The 25,752-nt window shown below is 39.6% G+C and overlaps 2 protein-coding genes across 2 annotated transcripts in view; both read left to right on the top strand.

Moving 5' to 3' along the window:
• col25a1 (collagen type XXV alpha 1 chain) overlaps positions 1–3,754 on the top strand; it is a 142,545-nt gene extending 138,791 nt beyond the window's left edge. Inside the window, exons 36-38 of the mRNA XM_083665343.1 lie at positions 154–231; positions 3,371–3,409; positions 3,702–3,754. Of these exons, the coding sequence (XP_083521469.1) occupies positions 154–231; positions 3,371–3,409; positions 3,702–3,704 (120 nt within the window). The 3' untranslated portion in view covers positions 3,705–3,754. The remainder of the gene's footprint in view (positions 1–153; positions 232–3,370; positions 3,410–3,701) is intronic.
• A 4,345-nt stretch (positions 3,755–8,099) lies between these two features.
• etnppl (ethanolamine-phosphate phospho-lyase) lies at positions 8,100–25,693 on the top strand. The gene is made up of 13 exons (XM_083668843.1): positions 8,100–8,216; positions 9,202–9,320; positions 10,313–10,472; positions 12,333–12,407; positions 12,839–12,932; positions 14,583–14,699; positions 17,693–17,775; positions 18,461–18,686; positions 20,062–20,216; positions 21,278–21,367; positions 22,785–22,915; positions 23,056–23,126; positions 23,377–25,693. The coding sequence occupies exons 1-13, from the start codon at positions 8,158–8,160 to the stop codon at positions 23,485–23,487; spliced, it is 1,491 nt and encodes a 496-aa protein (XP_083524969.1). The 5' UTR covers positions 8,100–8,157; the 3' UTR covers positions 23,488–25,693.
• Positions 25,694–25,752: the final 59 nt, after the last annotated feature.

The raw sequence follows: 25,752 nt of genomic DNA on the forward strand, positions 1-25,752 counted from the left end.
ATTAGAAAATGAATGGGCTGACTGTTGGTGTCTGGAGGTCACAAGGCAGCTCCTCTCTCCCCTTCTGTCGTGTCCCCTTAGCCAAGGGGGACGCACAGGGTAGCACCATCCACCTCTTTTCCAGTAACACTCCCAGGTCATCTTTACGAACAGGGTTTCCGGGGCTTTAAGGGTGAAAAGGGGGAGCCAGGGCAGCCTGGTCTGGATGGGCTGGATGCCCCGTGCCAATTGGTACAGTATTTCTCTTTTCCTCTACCTCTCCCATGCATGCCTCTGACCATTGACCTCCACTCTCCGCCCTCTGCCGAATGAAACCGAGCGGCCATTTTGGATCACCCCCGCATGGCTTCAAGCATGAGGATCAGTCCCACCCACTCCACCCTCTCACTAAGTCACCGAATGACATCAGATTAGATGCTAAATCACCTCCACACACAGTACCAGTCAAAAGTTTGGACACACCTTCTCATTCAATGGTTTTTCTTTATTTTTTATTATTTTCTACATTGTAGATTAATATTGAAGACATCAAAACTATGAAAGAACACATATGGAATTATGTAGTAAACAAAAAAGTGTTAAACAAACCAGAATATGTTTGATATTTTAGATTCTTCAAAGTAGCCACCTTTTGCTTTGATGACAGCTTTGCACACTCTTGGCATTCTCTCAATCTCCTTCATGAGGTAGTCAACTGGAATGGTTCTCCAACAGTTTTGAAGGAGTTCCCAGAGCACTTGTTGTCTGCTTTACCTTCACTCTGCGGTCCAACTCATCCCAAACCATCTCAGTTGGGTTTAGGTCAGGTGATTGTGGAGGCCAGGTCATCTGACGCAGCACTCCATCACTCTCCTTCTTGGTCAAATAGCCCTTACATAGCCTGGAGGTGTGTTTGGGGTCATTGTCCTGTTGAAAAACAAATGATGGTCCCACTAAGCGCAAACCAGATGGGATGGCATGTCGCGGCAGAATGCTGTGGTAGTCCTGCTGGTTAAGTGTGCCTTGAATTTTGAATAAATCACCAACAGTGTCACCAGCAAAGCACCATCACACCTCCTCCTCCATGCTTCACGGTGGGAACCACATGTAAAAATCATCCACTCACCTTTTCTGCATCTCACAAAGACAGCGGGTGGAACCAAAAATCTAAAATTTGGACTCATCAGACCAAAATACAGATTTCCACTGGTCGAATGTCCATTCCTTGTGTTTCTTGGCCCAAGCAATTCTCTTCTTCTTGTTGTTCTTCCTCAGTAGTGGCTTCTTTGCAGCAATTCGACCATGAAGGCCTGATTCACGCAGTCACCTCTGAACAGTTGATGTTGAGATGTGTCTGCTACTTGAACTCTGTGAAGCATTTATGTGGGCTCTAATCTGAGGTGCTGTTAATTTGCGGTTTCTGAGGCTGGTAACTCTAATGAAGTTATCCTCTGCAGCAGAGGTAACTCTTGGTCTTCCTTTCCTGGGGCGGTCCTCATGAGAGCCGGTTTCATCATAGTGTTTGATTTTTCCGGATTGACTGACCTTCATGTCTTAAAGTTATGATGGACTGTCGTTTCTCTTTACTTAGTTGAGTGGTTCTTGCCATAATATGGATTAGAACAGTAGTCGAATAGGGCTATTCACTGTATAGAACTGTGTACCAACCCTACCTCTACACAATACAACTGATGGTCTCAAACACATTAAGAAGGCAAGACATTCCACAAATTAACTCTTGACAAGGCACACCTGTTAATTGAAAACCATTCCAGGTGACTACCTCATGAATCTGATTGAGAGAATGCCAGAAGTGTGCAAAGCTGTCCTCAAAGCAAAAGGTGGCTACTTTGAAGAATCTAAAATATAAAACATATTCTGGTTTGTTTAACACTTTTTTGTTTACTACCTAATTCCATATGTGTTCTTTCATAGTTTTGATGTCTTCAGTATTCATCTACAATGTAGAAAATAATAAAAATAAAGAAAAACCATTGAATGAGAAGGTGTGTCCAAACTTTTGACTGGTACTGTATGTCATTTACATGTTGATTGTCACATATATAACACATAAGACACACCACAACACACCTCTTCCTGACTAAAACTCTCAATGCAAGCAGCCCCTCTTAGACACACATCATATTGCTGATTAGAGAAGCACACTATTAGTATTGGCCGTGAAAAGTATACCTTAGTATCCTGCCTTGAGATGTATCCTTCTAATTTAATCCCTCTCCACTTAATTCAGGGGTGCTTTCATAGAAACAACCTTTCCCCTTTAATTGGACAGTCACCTCACAAATTTCCCTTTAACTCCTACTGTCCCTGAACTGACTTTAACAATCTTAAGATATGGTCTAAGATCCTTCAGTGGCCCCTCTTTACTGACCAGTATCCGTGCGGTGACAGCATGCACCCATGGGCTTTGTTAACCCCTCTCCACCCTACTTCTATATTTGTACCAATTGGGGCCAGACCATGACCGAGGAGAGAAGATGTGAGATCAGTCATTGCCCTGGACCTACAGTGCCATCCAATGTCAGCCACAACATATATCCACAGTTTTCTGTTTTGATCGTGGGGGGAATCGTTATTTGTGTGTTTTTAGAGATGTTGGGGAATGCAGCAAAGCATGCAATTTATGATTGGCTGTGTGCAAAGGGTTGTCTAACATATCGTTTGTACAGCTTGTTGATGTTCTATTACAGTAAAAACATAGTACAGTATATAAATGACTGGATTAAGTAATTACATGCACACATTGTTCAATATACAAGTTCATTACACAAATTAGATTTTTATGAGTGTTGATGTGTTTGCTACATGTTTGCATTTTAACATACATGAGAACTATGAACCCTGTGCAATTATGGTTCACTGATTATTTCTAACGTATTATTATTATTATTATTATTATAAATTATACGGTTATACTAGTCATAAACTAACCCAGAATATTAAGCTTTAGATTTTGAAGAAGGCACCATAAAATCATTGCATGATGATGAATCATTTTACTGTATGTAACTTGCATATGATGATTACAAATCCATTGAGATATGGGACAACAGTATGTTACTTGAATTCTATCTGCCATCTTCATTGTGTCATTTAGAACATATCTGCTGGTGGTAAATTTACCACCTGTTTTCAAGAGATTAGATGTGCAAGCACAATGTGCTATTCATGTGTTCATTTTGCCATACTGTATAGTATGTTTAATTCTGACTCCAAGTTAAAAAAAAGTGGTAAATTTAACTTGCCATGTTTAGGAAACATTCACAGGCCTGGCCTACCATCAGTTGAGATTGATATGATTTCAAAGCTAATTCTTGTCACCATTATGTGACACTAATATCTTCCCCCCTTCGTCCTTCTCCCTTAACAGGGCCCAGACGGACTACCAATGCCTGGATGTTGGCAGAAGGTAAGCATTATGGGTCAAATGGCCCATGTTACTGTAAATCACAGGATACAACACACTCACACAGATACAACACATTCTCCTCTGCAAATCTTTGTGTGGCTTAGAGCTTTATTCAGCATTGGCCTAATGTACAGTATACGCATGGATTTTATATATAACTCTCACCTCAAAACAACTTGTGAGTGGTGTGTGAAATTCCTCACCTTGTTAGGTCTCGAAACTGTGTTAGTACCATGTCTCACCCTTACATCATCTCTCTCTCTCTCTCTTTTTGTTTTGATTTTTGTTGCAGTGATCACTCTAACCCGAAAAGCATGGAGTTTGTAAATAATGCTTCTTTTTTGGTATTTATAGTTTTTTGAAATGGAAACATATAAAAGAAAAGAAATCTATGTGTACAATGAATGAAAAAAAAGAGGAGCAAAGGGTCCTGAGGTTTCACGCCGTCGCTGCTTTTACTCACCTCGCCGTGTGGAAACTGTGTGTCACTCTCACATGCGCATTGTGGAGTTCAGGTCCTTGGCCGGTCGCAGAACTTGTCCCAGTCTTTGCATGGCCAGAATGCTCTGGCTGAGATTGGATTGTCATGGCCCGATCGGATTCATGGGGAGAAAGGAGAAAAAGCAGGTGGAGAAAGAGGAGGAGAAGGTGGAGAAGGAGGCGTTGAAGGGATCTGTACTGGCTGTTAACACCACACGCTAGGTGTTTGTGTTTTCATATCGAGCTCACCATTCATTCATGCCATACTACTAGCTTAAAAGACTAAAGACTCCATCACAACAAAACAACTCCCCCCACCCTGCCCCAAAAAAGCATGAGGACTGTTCCAAAAATATATTTATATGTATTGGATATACATATGTCATTGTTGTGTGGTTAAAATGTTATGGCTTTTGCAAAATCACTAACCTGCTATCAAATTACTCACTGAAAAGAAAAGAAAATCCAGAGCTCTAAATTTGTGATTTTATTGTGTTCCTTTTTTTCTTTGTAATCTTCCAAAGGGAGTCACTCCGTGGCTGGTGGCTTGAAAAGAGTTGTTCTCCAGGAAGTAAAGATGGTTCGATGATTTTCTTTATTGTGGTGGGGTCTGCAGTGGGTCAGTAGCTGCAGGCATTCACTGTTGCACTTGTGTGGGTCCTAGGGCCCCGTCCCTCTGCCTGTTATGAGTGACACTTCCAACGGCCACTTGTCAATAGACAAGAAGAGTTTGGGAAGCTCACTGCATTGTGCACAGCCAATCGGAAATGAGCTAGGCTGACAAGGACTTTGGAATGGACGGGCCTGCTTGGGATCCCTCGGAGCAGGGGGTGGGCCATGGCAGGGAGTTGCCAATCATCTCTCCTGCCAATCGCTGGTCTCCATGGAGTCCGAACAGAGTATCCACCTATCTCGATGGGTGACACTACAAGGTCTACTGAGAGCATTATTGGAAATCTGTCTTTTATTTGAAGTTTTACTCTTGTTCTTATTTGTTATTGTTTATTTTCTTCTGTATATAATAGCCTTTGGTGCCTCAAGCTTTTGTTATTCATTCCTTTATCAGAAATGTACAACTTTTTATCATGCTTTGAGTAATTGGAATGGTGTTTATTGCGGAATGGTAACCTCTGTCATGTAAATTGTCGCAGTATAAAACATCCATTGCGCACTGATGTTAATATGTTATGAGCATTAATATTACTTGGGTGTTGATATGGCATGTACATTATGGCTTCAACTGATCATACAGTACAGTCATCTCCTGTGTATGACACAAAGGGAATTGGAGTTGGTAACAAAGATTGAAGTCATTTTATTGGTTGTACAGCATCTGATTTTATATACACTTGAAGCTCATCCTCTGTGCAAGCGTTGAGATATCTTATGTTGTGATGAGTACTTGTCCATTGCTGGCTCATTGAGTGGGATATAGGAGAGTTACAATGTGTTTGTTTCACAAAGTTCTTGGATCTTGACATTTCAATGATTTAAATGCAGTGTTGATTTGCAGGATGATTTCCATTAGTAACAATAAGCTTTTTACATTTTCACCTGATCAATTAATATGCTTCATTTGCAGGTGAATATGCAGTTTGGTTTAATAAGTCCATTTTCACAAGAAAATGGTTGGTATTGTCAAATGAGTCTCAACTGGATCATGTCAACACGATAATACGTATTCTCCCATTTGCTTTGTCAAACAACATGGAAGAGGTGTATGGCATTGACAGACCCTACAATTAATGTACAATATGTGTTTATTTCAGTTGAATGATCATGCTTCCATTTGTAACCCAGGTTCTGACTGATGGCCAGTTACATCACATTCCATAGCAATTGGAACAAAGAGAGGGCCTCAGCTCCCATTCAATGTTGTTTATTCATTTCATAATGTCATGGATGTCCTCAGCCAGAATACTGAAATAGTCAATCTAAGTTTAATACTTAAACCATAGGGGTGAATCATACATCACATTTTAGTGTATGGAACCGAATGTTGCTGGGTTTGAACATAATAGCTGATATTATGCAAATTGTAGTGTCGTATATTTCATACAAGCACAATATAGATGTTTTTGGTTTGTGACAGATTGGACCACTCCACCCCTACCTTAGCAATGTCGTCCGCCATGTTATGAAGTAAATAGTTTATGCTTGTGAATAAGTATTATAGGTCATCTGTTATGGTGTCAAATGGTGCTATAAGCTTTAGATGTTTGCAAAAGCTCTAGAGGGTATTCCCTATCCATGACAACCATAAGACAGAAGTGTCTTTATAGGTTTTTTTTATGTAACAGTCAAAATCAGTTTGTGCATATACTTTTATATTTGTCTCACTATTTTAAGTGGTACATTATTTATTTTTGTATTTTTTTCTTAAATAAGGCATTTTGGTTTCTAACAGGCATTCCTTATCAAATGGGGGTAGCTTTCTAAGGTCCTGATACCAGTTTCTTCAACTTCTGTCTATCATAGTAGGGTATTGAATCATGCTAAATTGTCACACAGGTACACTACATGCAATGTGAAGGAAGTTTGTCGTCATAATCAAATGGATGTGTTAAATGGAGGTCATCTTATTTTATGTCAAGTCAGTCCCAAAATGTAGGCCTTACTTTGGCATGCATCTGCTCATACATTACATGTACTGTATTTCCAGCTCAATTGTCTAAAGCTATATGGGCTCAACTGAGTGGTCGTCCACACCTGGCCAACAGCGTAAATAAGATGATGATTATTATTATTCTCTCTCTTTCTCTCTCTTTGCATTGAATGTAGTTTGTTATATGTATAGTGGATTATAAATGTGCAGTTTAAATATGTGCTCATTTGACAAAAAGTGCAATTTATACTTTGGTGATGTGTGCAGCGTCAGAATGCAGCATGATAACAGCTAACAAACATTTATTATCAGATTTTTATATAGTTTGATTTGTCCCCTCATTAAAAGTACCACTACACTAGTAAAGAAAAGGGCACGCTTTGATTTGCAAGTCTTAAAGTTTGAGTTGTAAACTTGTAAATCCTTTTGAGGCTAGATTTGGCTTGATTTATTTGAGCCTCAATTGCTGTCCACAAATCTATCTTTTAGGTTTTTACTGGCATTACAGAAAACGAATTTATCCCTGTTTCTCTCTGTATTTTATTTAGAACCTTTGTAACATATTTTGTACTTTTACGGTGCTGTATCTTCAGTAAATGTGCAGCTGATTTTTTGTTCTTCTTTTACCTTTGTTCAATGTTTGTGAAAGGGTTCTTTGGTTAGGATATATTTTAAGTTTGATGTTTGATTGTCTGTTAAGCAACAAAATCAGAAAAATCAGCCACTTACGTTGATGAACATACAGTATATTATGGCTGGTATAGGGAGTCCCCAAATAATAATACAGGTACTCCCTTTTAATCCACAAGGTACCAAATACTCACTTGTTTAGCACCCTGAATTTCTCTTTTCCTACACCAATCCAGATTTTTTTTTCAGGTTTCCATTTTCTGACACTGATCCAAACACCCAATACCAGCCTCCTTGTGTTGTGTTGAAAATTCAACTAGCTGAAGCATGAAAACTATATTACATTTGTTGTTGTCAAACGTCCCTTCAGTATCAAAGTTCAATGCAAGAGCAGCACTTCCTCTTCATGGCTTTTGAGTTACTTAAATTGCATTTCTTGTTGTTGTGGTTTGTTTTTTCCCAATATGTAGCGTATTTGTATCTCAACTTTTTTACACATCGCAAATGATTTGAATTTGCCATCAGATATTACTTCTGCACATATTATTTCAAAAACCATTTCATATGACTGTACTGTTGGAGCCAAATAAATGCAGTCTTTCAAATATCTTTTTATAGTCATTATTTATTGTCACTGCTGCGCCCTTAGCATATTCCCACTTTCTCTGTGTATTTTTGATGCGATTTCATGTTATTATCGCAGTTGGTTGAAATTATTACACTGTATAACGAGTTGACTCGGTAGATTTTACCCAATAGATTCGACTATGTTCTTAGTGCGTCAACTTCAGTTCACCATGTGTGACTTGCGGTCAAGTATCCTCGCAATTTTTCATATGAACCTCACAGCGGCTATACCGTGTAGGGGGCAGTATTAAGCAGCAGATTAAAACGTGTGTGTGACGTGCGTGCGTGTGTAATCATGCACGCGCGTGTGTCTAAAAGGCTCCATTGCAAATCAGTTCTGCGCTGACAAACGGAGTCTGATGGTGTGGGACAACGGTTCATTGTCTCCAAATTAAAGAAAGTCAGGATGGCAGCGGAATTTTTTGATAAGAAGAAGACAATTGATCTGAGGAAGAAGCACATTGGGTAGGCTTGAGACATCCTTTTTTAATCGTTGTATCTGCATGAATATTGATGTTTCTCCCAAATTTTGCAACTTGTGAATATAATAAAGTTACGTTTTTAACACGAATGCAACCCAGCTATCTAATCTGTAGGGATAGGACTTTTAGAATAGTCGCACAATGCGTAAAAATACATGGGCAATGCGTAAAAATGCATGATCTACGCGTTATTTCAGGCAGTTCAGTGCTCTCTCAAGTCAAGTCATTTTACCAAACAAATTATGTAACAAATGTCTCAACCTAAGCAACGACGTGTCACCGATCATTTCATAACTCAAAAGAAAGTAAAAACCTGAACAAATTAAAATAGGTATTCAAAAGAAAGTAAAAACCTGAACAAATTAAAATAGGTATAGGCTACTTGCCTCATACATATTGCTGAAAAGTTTATATGTTTTGACTGACTATAATTGTTATATTATGTGTTCAAGCGAGTTAATGCAACATTACTTTATTGTAGTAGGCTAACAGGAGGTAAATCTGCCAAATTGTATGGATTATGTTGCAAATGACAACTTCAGGCTACCAAACTAGTGACTAAATTTGTCCCAAATGATCACCGCTTCATTAGTCATTTTAGTCATTTTTAGTTCATCCCAAATAGTCTTGATTTTATCACTACACGCCTTTTGTGAACTTCTGTCACAAGACACCATTACAGCACAGACACACCTGTTATTCCACTAGTGTGCCTATTCTACTCTATAGCTGTAATTCCACTAATGTGACTATTCAACTCTATAACTGTTATTCCATTCACTCAAGGCAGTAGTAGGCTAGTCTGTAGTCATAATTGGTGCTGAAATATATGTTAAAACTTGCAAGATCAGATCTTGGGGTATACCTTCTCTGTGTAAGAGACCTGTTTGTCTTTATTGTGTCTATTGAATGCTACTGTAGCTATTCCCCTTCAACTATCAATGTTTTAAGATTCAGTTCCATTTCAGCCCATCCTGTAAGGTCTTCTTCAGCCATGATCCCATCAAGATTGTGCGAGCCAGAGGCCAGTACATGTATAATGAGAGTGGGGAGCAGTACTTGGATTGCATTAACAATGTGGCACATGGTAAGCACAGACACCAACATATTACTCACTGACATTGACAATGGCACCGCCCACACACACACACACAGACACAGACACAGACACAGACACACACACACACACACACACACACACACACACACACACACACACACACATACATATATATAATCACAGCAGTGGTCATAAACTATGAAAGTCATGGCTGGTATGGTCAAGGTATCTGCTGGGGAAACTGACATATGATAGGTAAAAGTGCTAGGTATAGAAAGACAGACCAATGGAAATGCATTCGTTTTCCTCACAAAATCAATATGGTAACTTTGGATAACATCCTTTAGTTTGTGAGAGAATAAAATCAAGCCACAAATAATTGAGCTCAAATACTCAGACCCTCTGACCACTATTATCAGTAAGCCTTTGCATTGGCTCCCTGAAACATTTATGCAGCATAACGGACTAAAAAAAACACATGCACTTATTACAAATCAATTTTGTGTGCTCAGAGCCTTTTTACACCACAAAGCCAATTTTTAGGGAAATAGAGTTGACTAAAGAATGTAGTCCAGTTTTGTACTAAATACTATACATATAAATAATTAAATGTAACAATGCATCTTGCAAAATCAACACCTGAGATATACAAATCAATCTTAGGGAAATCAACACCTGAGACTGCATTTCGTTGTCTCTGTACTTGTACTCTGCACAATGACAATAAAGTTGAATCTAATCTAATCTAATCTGAGGGAATACAAACGTCTTAACTGTGGTGATTTTGCATGTTTCAGTCTTGAATGGAGTATTTATTTCCCAAGTGTCCAGAGAGATCATACAACTAATTTTTCATTCATTAGCTTTACATAATCTAACCACTACTTTACATGAAGTGGCACTAATTCTAAGTATGTGGTGGTTTTCTTGACTTGAGGACAGATTCTAACTCTTTGGTTGTGTCCTTAACTTGAAGACCAATTCTAATCCTATCTTTGTGTCCTTAATTGATTCCTTAGTGGGTCACAGCCACCCAACGGTGGTGAAGGCTGGGGCTGAACAAATGGAACTGCTGAACACCAACTCTCGTTTCCTGCATGACAACCTGGTCCAGTATGCTCAGAAGCTGCAGGCTACACTGCCCGACAAGCTCTCCGTCTGCTACTTCGTAAACTCTGGGTATGTACAGTCTGCTATGACAACCAGTCTCAGGCCTTGATACAGTAAAATGGTACAATATGCAAAAATGTACATTCACCCACATTCAATTTAGTCCACAATTAGTTATAGAAGGTGTGTTCGTTCTGGGCTGGAACAAAAAGCTACACACAGTGGATCACGACCTCCAGGACCAGGGAAGCCTATCCATAATGTAGTTACTGTAGTACTATTATTATTATTAGTAGTAGTAGTAGTAGTAGTAGTAGTAGATTATTGTTGTTGTTGTTATTATTATTATTAGTAATAGTAGTAGTAGTATTATGTTGACTATTATTATTAGTTGTAGTAGTATTAGTATTATGTAGACCACTATTATTTGTGTCTGATTAATTAAGCAAAGGACCTTATAAATGGTGAATGTGGATATTGTGTTGTTACAATAATTTTTACTTCAAAGAAAAAAGTTTCATCTACTTCAGTGAATGGTGTCCTGTTTTTTGAAAATACTACATATTTTGAAAAACACCTAGAGAGCTCACCCTGCTCACAAGAAAGTACTGGGAGAAAAAAAAACATATCATTTGCAATCACACTCTTGCACTGTGAAGAACGACGTTATCATTGCAAAAATCAAGGTTTCTCAAGCACTCAAGCAAGTTTCTCAAGCAAGTTTCATGTTTGAGAACAGACAGACAGACTCAGTAGTACAGTACATTTCAGAGGGGAAAATAGAATAGGTAATGCCAACCAATAAGGCTCATCTGTGTGGTCACACCCATAGTAGCAGGCCTACAGCCAACACACAGCTGTGGAATGTACAGTACTGTATACATGTGCAGCAAGTGGAGCTTACAGTGCCCAGAACTAGTAAAGACGTGCCAGAAAGAACGTATTGTTCTACCATACCTACACCCATCTCACACCCATTTGCTGTCTTGTACATTTGTTTAGTATATATTGTATATTCTTTTGTATTGTATATTTTACATTGGTTGGCATTCTGCGGACAGCAAAGCAAGAATTTCGTTGTACAGGGAAACATGTTTTCTACTGTGCATATGATAATAAACACTTTGAATCTTGAAGACCTGGGTGGCAGTAGGCCAAAAACAAATGTAAGGTCATATCCAGATACATTTGTTTGAGTTTTGACATTTGACAAACCCTTTTAAGTGCAAGTGCAAGAGGTATATCGATTCGTTTTTTCCCCTTGGAATATTGTGACACTGGTTTTGACTGGTCAGAACCTGAGGTGTATGTTTGCCACATTGATCCAATGAAGCTGTAGATAGTGAAGAGATACTGTGAAGACTGAATCCATATAAGCCCTCCAGTTCCTTCCTACCTCTCCCCTACCTTGTATTAACATGTAATTATTAAGAATTGATCAGAATTACTGATGTTAAAGTTAGTAAGTTAGTTGTATGATTAGATGAGTGATGGTTGACAAGACTGATAGGAATAAGGATAATAATAATAAGGATCAGATGACTAGTATGCATGTGAGTGTGAGCAATGGCCAATGATTAGCTATTGCTGCTTTAAATCATTTTGATCAGTCACATTCTAGAAAAAAACAGTCACATAAACGTACAGAATAGTTTCACAGAATAGTTGATATACTGTACAGTCTGTAGGTTTGCACAACACCATCTAAAGCTGATGAACATGTCTTAATGTTCTATTCTTTAATGGGTATTTGGGTTATTGTATTTCACATTTGTAATCGTTAAGTGTTTTTAGTTCACACATAAAATGTTAAGATGGTAAGGCTTTCCCAGGCTTTTTAACTAGGGCTTGGTTGTGATATCCAGGGCCAAGCCTGTGTATTCTGTGGTGACTGAGTAACTGATGTGAAACTTACCGTTTGAACTTTAGCTCTGAAGCCAATGACCTTGCCCTCCGACTCGCTTGGCAGTACACAGGCCACAAAGACATTATAACGCTGGACAAGTAAGTCACACTGTTAACCAAATCTATTTGCACCAGTTTGCATCAATCCACAGTTTTTTCATGAATCTTTTTGTACCAGTGCAAAGTTAGGGTTTCTAAAGTTAGTACTTGTTATTCCCCATGGGGAATCATTCCCCCAGGGGAATCATTCCCCATGGGGAATAACAGGTGAATAGACTGATTTGATCTCCTGTTGAAGTGAATAAACAATATATGTTTTCAACTTTTTTGCTGTCATGGGTATGAGAGGGCGGTATGGCCATGTTTCACTGCATGTGTGTCTTTTTGTGTGCCTCTGTGAGATATCCATAATCTACTCTATATGCATTCACTGTAAATGTCATCAAACTACTTCATAGTCATTTTCTTATTGTGAGCTTAATATTGCGATCTGTCAGAGATTTCATTGACTATTGCTTGTGTGTTTGCAGTGCATATCACGGGCATGTTTCATCACTCATAGACATCAGCCCCTATAAGTTTCACCAGCTGGCCGGTGCAGAGCAGAGCCAATCTGTTCATGTGGTGAGTGCTCCTGTCTGCCTCCGCAAAATGAAAACATCATGACTCAACATGCTCCACTGGCTTTGACAGGACCGTGTGTGTGTCGTGTGTGTGTGTGTGTGTGTGTGTGTGTGTGTGAGAGAGAGAGAGAGAGAGAGAGAGAGAGAGAAAGAGAGAGAGAGAGGGAGAGAGAGAGAAACAGGTGTAATTAAGTAGTAAACAATGACTCCCATAGGTCATGCTCCAGTTCTGTTCATATTCTAGTTCTGGGTACTGTTTTTGTTTACTATGGAGATGGTGAACAAAAACACTGCTAAAGGGCTTCATTGCAATTGTCAATTGATGATACATCATCAATTGACATGCATATAGCCAAGATAGCCCTGTAAGCCACTGTTCTCACTGTGTTCAGGGTGTCCTGGGATCCATTGAATAACATCAATTGTGTACACATGTATCAATAACCTATGTATACATATCAATAACACATTACAACATACCAAGTTCTACCATGGGCTAAATCATTCTTCTCTATGTCACAAACTTCAAATGGTTATGTTTGACATGGAAAAGAGCCCCTTATATAGCCCCCTTTTTTACTACCTTCAGGCTTACCAGCTGTAGTGTAAATTAGTTCCATTATGGGAACCTAAGATGAGTTAGCTATTCCTTTTGATGCCACAGCTGAAGTCTGATATGACTACTTGTCAGCCAGTCTCACCACCTTGCATGCATTATTCATAGACTGTAAGAGATTACCTTGTATTTTTAGCGTAAGTGAGTAAGGTCTTGGTGTAAAAAGACTACTGTCGCTTATTCCATCCGCTGTAGGAATTAGGAAGTCTAAACAGTTTTTGGCAAGATTGCATGTTTTGGTTAATCTGATACTAGTCTTGTTTATAACCTTGCATTGGTGTACACTATACATATTGCATGTTCAAAGAGACTAATCTCATACTCATGGATATTATGCAATTATAAACCAATGGAGATATGTGTGTTATCGGGTTATCAAGTAATAATGTACCCTACTCCATATATACACAGTCAGTGGCTATGATTGAGTACTGGAGGCATGTGACTATTTAACTTTTTAGCATGACATTGAACAATTATCTCAATTGTCAACTTTTTTGTCCAAAGATAACCAACCAAATGTTTTGAGAACTACTCTAAACTGCTTTCACAGAGGACTGAACCCTAACACATTTTAATAGTCAAACTTCATTGACTTAACTTTAAGGCATGTTACAGACCAGTGATAAGTGAGCGATGTTAAACAGTAACATCCTTCACAAATGTATGTCTGAAGGATATATTCCATTATCTCAAATATCTAACAAAATGATGATGCAATGTTAGAAGCATGATATTTCTGTGCCTTAGTCTGCTGGATGCTGTGATGGCTGTTGGTGCCCTGTGTCCATGCTCCTCAGATTGTTTTGAATAGATAAGAGGTTCTTTAAGCATACATTTTGTGACCTATCTGAAACCTTTTTGGTTTTATAAGGACCCTTCAGATGAACACGACATCTTCTAATCCCTGTCCTGTCGTAACTGTGACCCAGTAGGAATGTGACCCACCATTTGGGAAGCACCAGATTAGATGGCCTTCTAAGATATAACTGTTTGTCTTCTATGCCGCTGTGCCCCCCCCCCCCCCCCCCTTAGGCCCAGAGTCCTGACATCTACAGAGGCAAATATAGAGAAGACCACCCGGACCCTTCCACAGCATACGCAGATGACGTCAGTGATCTCATACAGAAGGCCCATGAGAAAGGCCACAAGGTAAAAAAACATAAATAATCATGTGATCAGGGTGGCCTTTACTGTCTGTCTGATGCAAGGGTGGGAACTCCAGTCTTGTAGGTTATTGTTTTTTTTGCCCTGCCCAAGAACAGGTTCTAGATCTATTGTCTGCATCACATCAGTTGAATATGTCTCTGAGCTATAGAGAAAGCAAGTGCCAAGCTAAATGTACAGTTGTAGTCAGAAGTTTACATACACTTGTAAAGAACATGTATGTCATGGCAGTATTGAGTTTCCATTCATTTCTACAACTCTAATTTTTCTGTGATGGATTGATTGGAGCACATACTTCTTTGTCACAAAAACATTCATGAAGTTTGGTTCTTTTATGAATTTATTATGGGTCTTCTGAAAATGTGACAAAATCTGCTGGGTCAAAAATATACATACAGCACCTTGAATTATCGATTTTGGTGATGTAGAAAGTTGTGTCAATCAAATTTGCTTTGTGGCATGGCCTCTTAACTTCTTATGAGTGATTATGATTGACTACAGCTGGTGACTTATTTCAGCCCATTTAAATAGGGCTTGTTTGATACACTCATTACACTCAGCCAAAAACGCTACAATGGGAAAGTCTAAGGAGCTCAGCACGGATCTCAATTCAATACCACTGCTCTTCTGTACATACCTGTTCATACTGTTCATACTGTTCATAATGCACATATCCTATATTTTCTTTAATACTACTGCACATACTGTACATACTTGTTTATACTGTTTATACGGCATTCCATATTTATATTTATTCTGCATCTACCTCATGTTACTGTTAATACATATATACTGCTAGACTGCATTACCCATACAGCTCATATGCTGCTACACTGCTCATACTGCAACTATTTATTCTGCTATAATGCTACTGCTACTCACATACTGCTATACTGCACTGCCATATTATACTGCTTATATTATACTATATTATACTGCACTACTACTGATCATATATTGCACTACCTGTAAATACTGTTCATTGCACTTTCTGCTATTTTGCACTTCTGGTTAGACGCTAACTGCATTTCGTTGTCTCTGTACTTGTACTCTGCACAATGACAATAAAGTTGAATCTAATCTAATCTAATCTAATCTGAAAAATCCAAATCATTGACTTGAACAAGTCAGGAAAGTCACTTGGAGCCATTTCAAAGCAGCTACAGGTCCCAAGATCAACTGTGCAAACAATTGTTTGTAAGTATAAAATGCACCGCACAGTTGTGTCACTGCCACGATCAGGAAGAAAACGCAAGCTATCACCTGCTGCTGAGAGAAAATTGGTCAGGATGGTCAAGAGTCAACCAAGAACCACCAAAAAGCAGGTCTGCCATGAATTAGAAGCTGCTGGAACACAGGTGTCAGTGTCCACAGTCAAGCGTGTTTTACATCGCCATGGGCTGAGAGGCTGCCGTGCAAGAAGGAAGCCGTTGCTCCAGAAGCGGCACCTTAAGGCTCGACTGAAGTTTGCTGCTGATCACATGGACAAAGAAAAGGCCTTCTGGAGGAAAGTTCTGTGGTCAGCTGAAACAAAAATTGAGCTATTTGGCCACAATGACCAGAAATATGTTTGGAGGAGAGAAGGTGAGGCCTTTCACCCCAAGAACACCATACCTACCGTCAAGCATGGTGGTGGTAGTATTATGCTCTGGGCCTGTTTTGCTGCCAGTGGAACTGGTGCTTTACAGAAAGTAAATGGAATAATGAAGGAGGAGGATTACCTCCAAATTCTTCAGGAAAACCTAAAATTATCAGCCAGAAGGTTGGGTCTTGGACGTAGTTGGGTGTTCCAACAGGACAATGACCCCAAACACACATCAAACATGGTAAAGGAATGGCTAAATCAGGCTTGAATTAAGGTCTTAGAATGGCCTTCACAAAGTCCTGACTTAAACCCCATCGAGAACATGTGGAGTGTGCTGAAGAAACAAGTCTGTGTCAGTAAGCCAACGAATTTAGTTGAACTGCACCGATTCTGTCAAGAGGAGTGGTCAAAGATTCAGCCAGAACCTTGCCAGAAGCTTGTGGATGGCTACCAAAAGCGTCTAATTGAGGTGAAAATGGCCAAGGGACATTTAACCAAATATTAGCATTGCTGTATGTATATTTTTAACCTTGCAGATTTTGTCACATTTTCAGAAGACCCATAATAAATTCATAAAAGAACCAAACTTCATGAATGTTTTTTGTGACAAAGAAGTATGTGCTCCAATCAATCCATCACAGAAAAATAAGAGTTGTAGAAATGATTGGAAACTCAAGACTGCCATGACATACATGTTCTTTACAAGTGTATGTAAACTTCTGACCACAACTGTATGTCTGGGCCTACATGAGAAATGACCTCCAAAATCTGCATGATACTTTTCTCTGTGTTTTGCGGTCAACATGCCCTTGAATTGGAGAAAGGTTATGATGAAACAACAATTTACCATCACTATTTCTCCATACATAGGCATCCAAAGGTGTCTGCCTTTTTCCCTGTACAGTGGATAATCATTTCATCTTCTTTTTTCCCCTCCCGTCCCCTCCAGCTTTACTTTGTGATGCCAATCTTGCCCAGTTCAATAGCAAGATGGAAATGATGCCAACTCTGGAAGATATAAGGAAATGCTCTTAACAGCTTTGGATGGATTCATATGCAGATCCCAGAAGATAAACCAGCAAAAATGGACCTTTTGATGTATGATGCATTCTTACATGTCCCTTTAACCTTTTTCATTTTGTCATTGTTGAGCATTCTACACTTATGTGGCTGCTTTCATCTTGGTCGTCTTGGCTGGGGGCCTGTCTGGACAGCCTAAAGGACGGCCGAAATCTTTACCCCCAACTGTTGCTAAAAGAAGGCGAGAAATCCACAGGTTGATAGACCTGGGACACCACCTGCTGGGGCTTTTTCAATGCTTCTCCCCTCTTGTGTCCACTAGCCAAATGTGGTGGCTGGTTGTCAGTCTCTGATGTACTCTTCTCTTGTGCAGATTGCTGCTTTTATTGCCGAGTCGCTGCAGAGTTGTGGTGGGCAGGTCATTCCCCCTGCAGGCTACTTCCAGAAAGTAGCAAAGTATGTACACACAACAGACTGCCTTCACTCACTCTCAGTAGAGCATCACTTACAGTAATGCTGTGTTCCTATTTCATACCCTTCTCCCCAAAGTATGCACTTCCTCACACCTCCTAATGGAATTCAAAGCATTGGATTGTTGAAAGCATGGGCTTGATTTGATGGAGGTTCCATCACATTGCTTACACCAGTCTACTCCTTTTAAATCCATGAGGGGACTGAAAGAAAGCACACAGAAGAGAGTACAGAGGACAGGGAGAAAGATAGAGAATCAGACTGTTGCCCCAATATAATTGATGATATACTGTAGATATGATGATTCAAATTAGATGGTTCTGCTCTGTTTGTACCAGAAAGGCATCCATAATGTAACAGCTAGTATTGTATGCCTGAAAGCAATCCACATGCCTGAAATGTAACTAATATTTTTTGGTTTAAATGTTAAAGAGTTTGGAATGCAGTCAAACAGTCAAGAGATGCACTGATTTAGCTTTCTGGTTTGACACAAACTGGCATTTGATCATTTTGCTAATGGTTTACATGCAGAGCATTTATAGACACTGTGTGTGTGTGTGTGTGTGTGTGTGTGTGTGTGTGTGTGTGTGTGTGTGTGTGTGTGTGTGTGCACGCTTGTGCGTATGTTTGTGTGTGTTTGTACTACTGCACTATCCTTCTCCCCCCACAGACACGTCCGTCAGGCCGGTGGTTTATTCATCGCTGATGAGGTCCAGGTGGGCTTCGGGCGTGTTGGCACCCACTTCTGGGCCTTCCAGCTGCAGGGTGATGACTTTGTGCCCGACATCGTCACCATGGGCAAGCCCATTGGCAACGGGCACCCCCTGTCTTGTGTGGTCACCACCAGAGAGGTGGCAGAGGCCTTCAAGTCTTCTGGCATGGAGTACTTCAACACGGTGCGGATATTGCATTCACCACCAACTGGGGCTGGGGGCTGGGGTCTTTTCAAGGCAAAACGTTGAGGGCAAAGTTGAGCTATTACTATCATGTTGCCTAAGCATATCAAGTTATTTCAGATCAAAGGGGTGCTTAGCGACCCCTCAAGCGATTTGGATTTGGACAATTATTCTTCTCAGTCACACTCAACAAAGAAGTGAATTTGAAGTTTTTGAATCTGAATTTTCTTGTGGAAAATGATGTGTTCAGTTTTAGGTTATCGGGTATCAGTTTGTTTTAATTTTCACGTTTTTATCCAGCAAACGTCTTAGTTACATGACCTTGAAACTTGAAAAAGGACCTGTGTATTTGAAAATGCAGTTGTTATTTACTTTGGAAATGTTTGTGGAAACATGAACATGGAAATGAGCCAGCCAGCGGCGACACCCACAGTTGCTAAACCCAAAGTTTAAATCAAATCCCCTTATTCCCCAAACAAAACTCAGTCAAGGCTGTAATGTCAAGCAGGATGTTTACTAGGAAAAATCATCAGTATACATGGTACAAACGTATCTGCACACGAAGGCTTCCGTCGACTTCCAGCACTAAGAAATGCTTACGGCTCCCAGGCAGTATAGTAGCCAGCCAATGAACCACACACACGCAAGTCGCAGGTTACACACCCACAGCAAGTGGTAGATGCTTAGAAACTTCCCAAACATTTTGGAAAAGAAAATTCAGGCAAAAGGGCACGGTCTTGGCAGGTGCACGCACTGTCACAGACTGCCAATGCATCATAAGTAATAGTTCAGCAAGGTTATGTAGTGACATTTTCAAGGGGAAAAAAGCTACATATTGCACCTTTAACTGGAGCTGAAATTGCGTCGACGCAATCCCTAACAATAACATCCTGTACATCTTTGCTAACCATTTAAACATCTGGTATCCTCATCTGGAGAAAATATGTTCTGTACAAGCTAGGTCACAGTTTGCTAGATTGTTGTAAAGCAATAGTTCACTCATGTTGATGATGTGTTCATCTTTTTTTTAACAATGGGTCATATGGGCCTTGATTACTATGAGATTAATCAGGTCAGGTGATGCTAGAGTAGATTAATCAGGTCAGGTGATGTTAGAGCAGGTCTGCTTTGTTCTGGAGTAATACAAACCAATGAAGTGAAAGCCTATTGTAGTCACTCCTGGCCCACTCCTGGTCACTCCTGGTCACCCCTGGCCCATAGACAACTGAAGTAATTTAACCTGTGAGCCCTCTAATTCCTTGTCACTAAGCCCTGTCTGATTACAGTTGCTTCAGATACTGAGTCCCTTTCTCTACCAGTCTAAACCTGACCTGGGTGTATAATGTTTTTCTTTCCCTGGGCTTGTATTGCCCAGTTTGGCGGTAACCCTGTGTCCTGTGCCATCGGTCTGGCTGTGCTGGATGTGATCGAGAAAGAGGACCTCCAAGGAAACGCGCTGCGTGTGGGGGGCTACCTGAGAAGGCTGCTGGAACAGCAGAAGGAGAAGCACCCGCTAGTGGGGGATATCAGGTACGTACGTACACACACACACCCACACACACACACACACACACACACACACACACACACACACACACACACACACACACATGCAGGTACATGCAGGCACACACACATCACATTCTAGTCTATGAGAGCTATTCATATGATCAACTTACAGCATCATGTTTGGTGCAACATGGTGGAGTCTTATTGCTTATCTGACATGATGGCATTTATTCCTATTGGCAGTTCCTCAAACTCTAAACACTTCTCTCTTCTGCTTACAATGCATGTAAAGCAATATTCTGCATTGTATTAGTTTGTGTGTCATCAGTTCTAACCCTGACCCTAACCCTAACCCTAAACTTTCATCATCACATAGCTGATAAAATAATTCCATTAGATTAGATTAGATTAGATTAGATTAGATTCAACTTTATTGTCATTGTGCAGAGTACAAGTACAGAGACAACGAAATGCAGTTAGCGTCTAACCAGAAGTGCAAAAAAGCAGAAAAGTGCAGTGTGAACAGTATATACAGGTAGTGCAGTATATGAGCAGTATAGTAGTGCAGTGTAAGCAGTATATGAATTAGCAGTAGCATTATAAGCAGAATAAATAGAATGCAGTATGAACAGTGTAAGCAGCATATGAGCTGTATAGGCAATGCAGTATATATGTATTAACAGTAACATTATCTATACCTATCAAAATATGCAAACTTTGTTGTTTTGTTTAAGTTTGCCTTAATTTATAAGGTTGTCTTAAACCATTCTGGGTTATTGTGTAAGAACATATGGTGTAACACTAAGGGTCAACTTGAGACTATAATGTTGCAATGTTTCACAGGATATTGTAAATGTTTTTTTGGGTGATATCTCTGAATTATTGATAGCCCTTCATTCTTGTTTTAACTAGCCTTAGTTTGCTTTCATAAACCATTGATCTGATAGTTACAAACCAACACAAACTGCTTTGCAATGTAAATGACATTGTGACAAAAGGGTTCTTAGAGATGAGAGGCTCTCTCTGTGCATGTGTGTGTCAGAGGTCAGCGGGTCCGGTTGTGATGATGTAATGTCTGGTAGGGGTCGCGGCCTGTTCTTGGGGGTGGAGCTAGTGAAGGATCGAGTGAAGCTGACCCCTGCTACAGCGGAAGCCCAGGAAATAATTTACAAGTGAGTAACGCACTCTCTCCCCCTTCCTCTCTCTCTCTCCCCCTTCCTCTCTCTCTCTCTCTCTCTCTCTCTCTCTCTAGCATGTCACATAAACTCAGTTTTCATGAAAAGTTGGAATTTGTATATGTGTGTGGTGGTGACAGACACTGACAAGCACATTTCTGTCTGAATATTCTCTTCAACTCCACCTCAGACTGACTCAATCACTTACCAACTGCCTTTAGCAGCTTCTGCTTTTTATTAGAGCCTTACCGATACTGGACTTTTGGGTCTAATATCGATGACGATTTATGGGGGGCAAATTTCACAGATAGTGGATATATCTGCTGATATATTGTTTTTCAGTGGTGAAATGAAAGACAGACCTTTTTTTAAACAGAATTCCTTTTTAGCATAAGATTCAAAAGAGAAACAATGTCAAAAAGATGCTCACAGTGTGATCATCCACTGAATTATATGACTTATACTCAGTTTGTCATTTAATTCACAAAAACATAAACAAAAATGTTATCTTATGCAGTCTTAAAACTGTTAGAATACCTCCTGCACTTTATTGTTCCCAACCACTGTTATTATTAACCAATAATGGTTTATTCCAGTCATATGTGCTGAGTTGCCATCAACATTAGGGGAGCAAAAGAATCAATAGCAAAACTTGCATCCAGGAAATTATTTAGACAACAGTTTTTCAATAGGTCTACCTTTCATAGGACAGAGCAGCCTGTCAGTCTGTCTCGGCTGCAGCGAGAATACTGCAGCAGCCAGATTTTATACAGAGATCATGCACAAAGGATATTTTTTCCAGTTCAAGAGCTAGAAATTACATTTTGGTGCACTCTCGATTTGTATATTTTGCTTTTATTTGGGCATAATTCAATACAAATTATGTATCAATGCAATTGCAAGCTGTCTCAACGCCTCTCTGTCTTCCCACTCCTTGTGCCCCTATTTGCACACACACCTCCACTGGCCTCCAATGGCACTCCCTCCACTATGCCTGCTAACTACGTCCTTGCATTTCATTTCGCCCTCACAAAATTCTGCGAGGCTAAGTACATCCAGCGAGAGAAGCAAGCCTACATAGTGAAATAGTCTACCAAAACATCTTTAAAACCCAGAAATATAATACAATATAGCATATCATCACCGGCTGGGAAATTTGTGGAGAAAGTGGATATCTGCCGCTACAGATTTCTGTAAAAGGCCAATATCGGTGCTCCGATATATCTGTCGGGCTCTACTTTTCATTGTGGTAACTTAAACAGAGGATGCATTTCAATTAAGAGTTTAAAGAAAAATAGAAAAAAGACCAGATTATTTTGGGAGAATGTTCAAAATGCAACACTTTGGTAAACTAATTGGTGGTGATATTGCAGTGTTCTACTCTCAGAAGGACAAACTATATTCATTCCCCCAGACTGAAGGAACAGCACATTTTGCTTAGCGCAGACGGACCTCACCGCAACGTCCTCAAGTTTAAACCACCAATGTGCTTCTCTGAGGAGGATGCCAACTTGGTGGTGGAGAAGGTGGACCAGATTCTCACAGGTACCCTCTATGTCCTCTGTGGTTGTGGTCTGTGGTATGGAAATGAGCAGAAACAAAGTCCATTATTAAATAACACGATAGTATCACTGCAGGGGTTCTCCCTCAGGTTTTAATGTTTTTAATATTTTAATTTTTTTCAGACCTTGAGAATGCATTAGGGCTACATCTGCCCAACACTACGAAGACAGAGAACGGGGGGAGCAAAAGAAAGGTCAGTGAACTGGTTTAATTTCAGTCCCTAACCCTTTCACTATAGGCTCAATCCCTTCCATGGTCACAGATTTAAAGGGATTTGGTAGGTGTAAGCAATGTGGTAGTTGTGAAAGGGGTAAGGGCTGGTGACTGAAATGGAGCCAGACAATATAAGGACAATTATACATAAAATTGGAAAGAAGCAAAAATGTATCCATACTATTTTGTGGATTCATCCTCATTGACCTCCTCATTTTGATCTACTCAAGGTCCCCATGGTCACTGAGGAAAATGGACATCATCATTTAAATGGAAAAAGCTGCAGCCATGAGACTACTCAACAACGCTCCTCTCAGCAGAGCAAACATCGGAGGACATAGGAGAGTTTTGCATCTGGCTTACAGGCCTGTCAAAATGGTGTGCCAAGTGCACCGGTATCAAATGCAACCATAGGAAGTTCAATGGCTCATAAATTCAGCCAATTATATTCTAATATTAACTTCTATTTTTAATGGATAAAGGAAGTGTTTTAAGTGTATAATAACTCAACTTTTTTTAATGCTTTAATAATATGTTAGCTGGAGATGCAATGTCCTCTCAGGTACTTTGAAATGTGAGTTATTCAGACAGGTATGTATTAGGTCTATTGACTCTGGAGAGGCTTAACAAACCTTAACAACAGTGATGGACAAGCTAACATGCTAAAGCGTGGGTTTTTGTTTGGGTCTTTAGAGTCTATTGATCTCTCCTCATCGTAACGTTTAGTGACAGCCAATGATTTCTATGGGTGAAACTAAAAGCTATGTAACCTGTACTGATGAAACTGTTTCACCCCTAACATTAATTACAAAGAAATACAAGACACTGAAAACATCCATCTTTATTTCAGTTTATTTCACAAATTTAAAAAGAAAGTGAATCTTTGTATAGTTGTTACAGTTTTTCTCTATTGTTTGAGCACATTTCTTGAAACAGTATTCAACTGTTAACAGTTAAAGCATAGAAACCTAAAACCTAAATACCACATCATTTGTCATCTAATGAAAAATATATTCCAACATTAATTTCATAAAGACACACTAAATACTATAACCATCTGCATTGCCATCTGGTTGGCCAACTTTCAATTAAAAGGTGAAAATCACTCAGCAGAAAAAGGTTTTGTAGTTCAAATTCATATAACATATTCAGAAGCAGATAGTAACAACAACAAAAAATGCATCACTGATTGATCAGTTGAACTGCATTTCGTTGTCTCTGTACTTGTACTCTGCACAATGACAATAAAGTTGAATCTAATCTAATCTAATCTAATCAGTTGAACTGTCGAGCAATGAGAGTTTACATGGAGTAGAAATTCACTATAATGGGAGAAATGGCTGCATGCTGTTAGGTAATAATTCTGTTTTGTTTGTCAACACTTACTCAATAAATGGGTGTGTCTTACTTACAGTTTTGTTTACTGCTCTGCAAAAAGTTGCTTCACCTTTTCATTTTGTGTGAAAGCAATGAGAACTTGTTTTTACTGTTGTGATCATGCATGTCACGCAGGTTGTCCTCAAGAATTATTCAATTATTTTACTTGCTACTACATGTACATGCAACTTGCTACAAACTCAGAAAAAAGGTACGCCTCTAACCACAAATCTATGATCAGATAACCCCAATTTTAACATTGACCATTATGGGGATGAAAAACGTTTTATTAGATTCATGCTTACAGTTTACAGCTAAATCAACCAATAATAATTGAACAAAAAGACACTAAGGGGCCAATTCTGATTTGTAGGGAAGCGTGTTAGGCCTAGAGATCCTTGAGGATCTCACTGAGGTGGAAACAGAGTATCAACAGAGTATCCACAATGCACCATGGAAGAGGCTGAGAGAGCAGAGGAAAAACAAGCAGATTGAGCTTTGGCAAACAGGTTCAGTCAGATGCAGTTGGGATGAGATCACCGTCTCAGAAGATTCTAATGAGGGCAATAATGCTTCAGACAGTATTATGGCCGGGTGTTTGTTCCTCTCCTTTCCCACATTCGCTTGACCAAACAAACATGGGAGCTCTATTATTTCCCTTTTTGACAGTTTAGAAATAATTTACCAGCTTTACCTGGTTACACATACATTTAAAGAAAACTCTTGAATTAAAGAAAACTCTAATTTATAATATCTATCCTTCTCAATTACACACTGAAAATAAATCTTCACAGCCTTCTCAAATGCCAAACGTACTCCCATCACTGCGGTTTCCAGAATTGACTGACAGCTCACTGTTTTTTCCCCCAATGGCTATAAGTAGGATAGAATACGGGGAGGATAAGTTGATCCTCCATCATTCACCATTGATCATTGACTTCATAACAGCACCACCCTATGGACACCTAGCCATAGTGTATGCTCTCCATGAACTTTTGTCTGAGGCACAGTATAGCACTGAAAACATTTCCAGGACAGTGTTTAAAGGCAAGGAAGTGAGAGACTATCATAGATGTGAAGTCTGAATGTGGCGCGAGTTAAAATGTAAACAAGTATATGAGACATGGGCTGGTGTGCTTGGATGTGTACATACTGTATATGTATTGTGTGTTTCTAGGTTTAGATTTAGTATAAAATAGGTAACTTCATGTTCTAGCAGTTTTTGACAT

Source organism: Argentina silus, assembly GCF_951799395.1.
Source record: "Argentina silus genome assembly, chromosome: 1".
In the NCBI taxonomy this organism is placed as follows: Eukaryota; Metazoa; Chordata; class Actinopteri; order Argentiniformes; family Argentinidae; genus Argentina; species Argentina silus.

What these genes read in the sequence shown, in the direction of transcription:
- etnppl (XM_083668843.1), top strand. Translation starts at nt 8,158, where the DNA reads ATGGCAGCGGAATTTTTTGATAAGAAGAAGACAATTGATCTGAGGAAG. An exon ending in CCGCTAGTGGGGGATATCAG is followed by an intron (nt 20,217 to 21,277) that starts GTACGTACGTAC and finishes AATGTCTGGTAG; the next exon opens with GGGTCGCGGCCTGTTCTTGG. An exon ending in GGTGGACCAGATTCTCACAG is followed by an intron (nt 22,916 to 23,055) that starts GTACCCTCTATG and finishes AATTTTTTTCAG; the next exon opens with ACCTTGAGAATGCATTAGGG.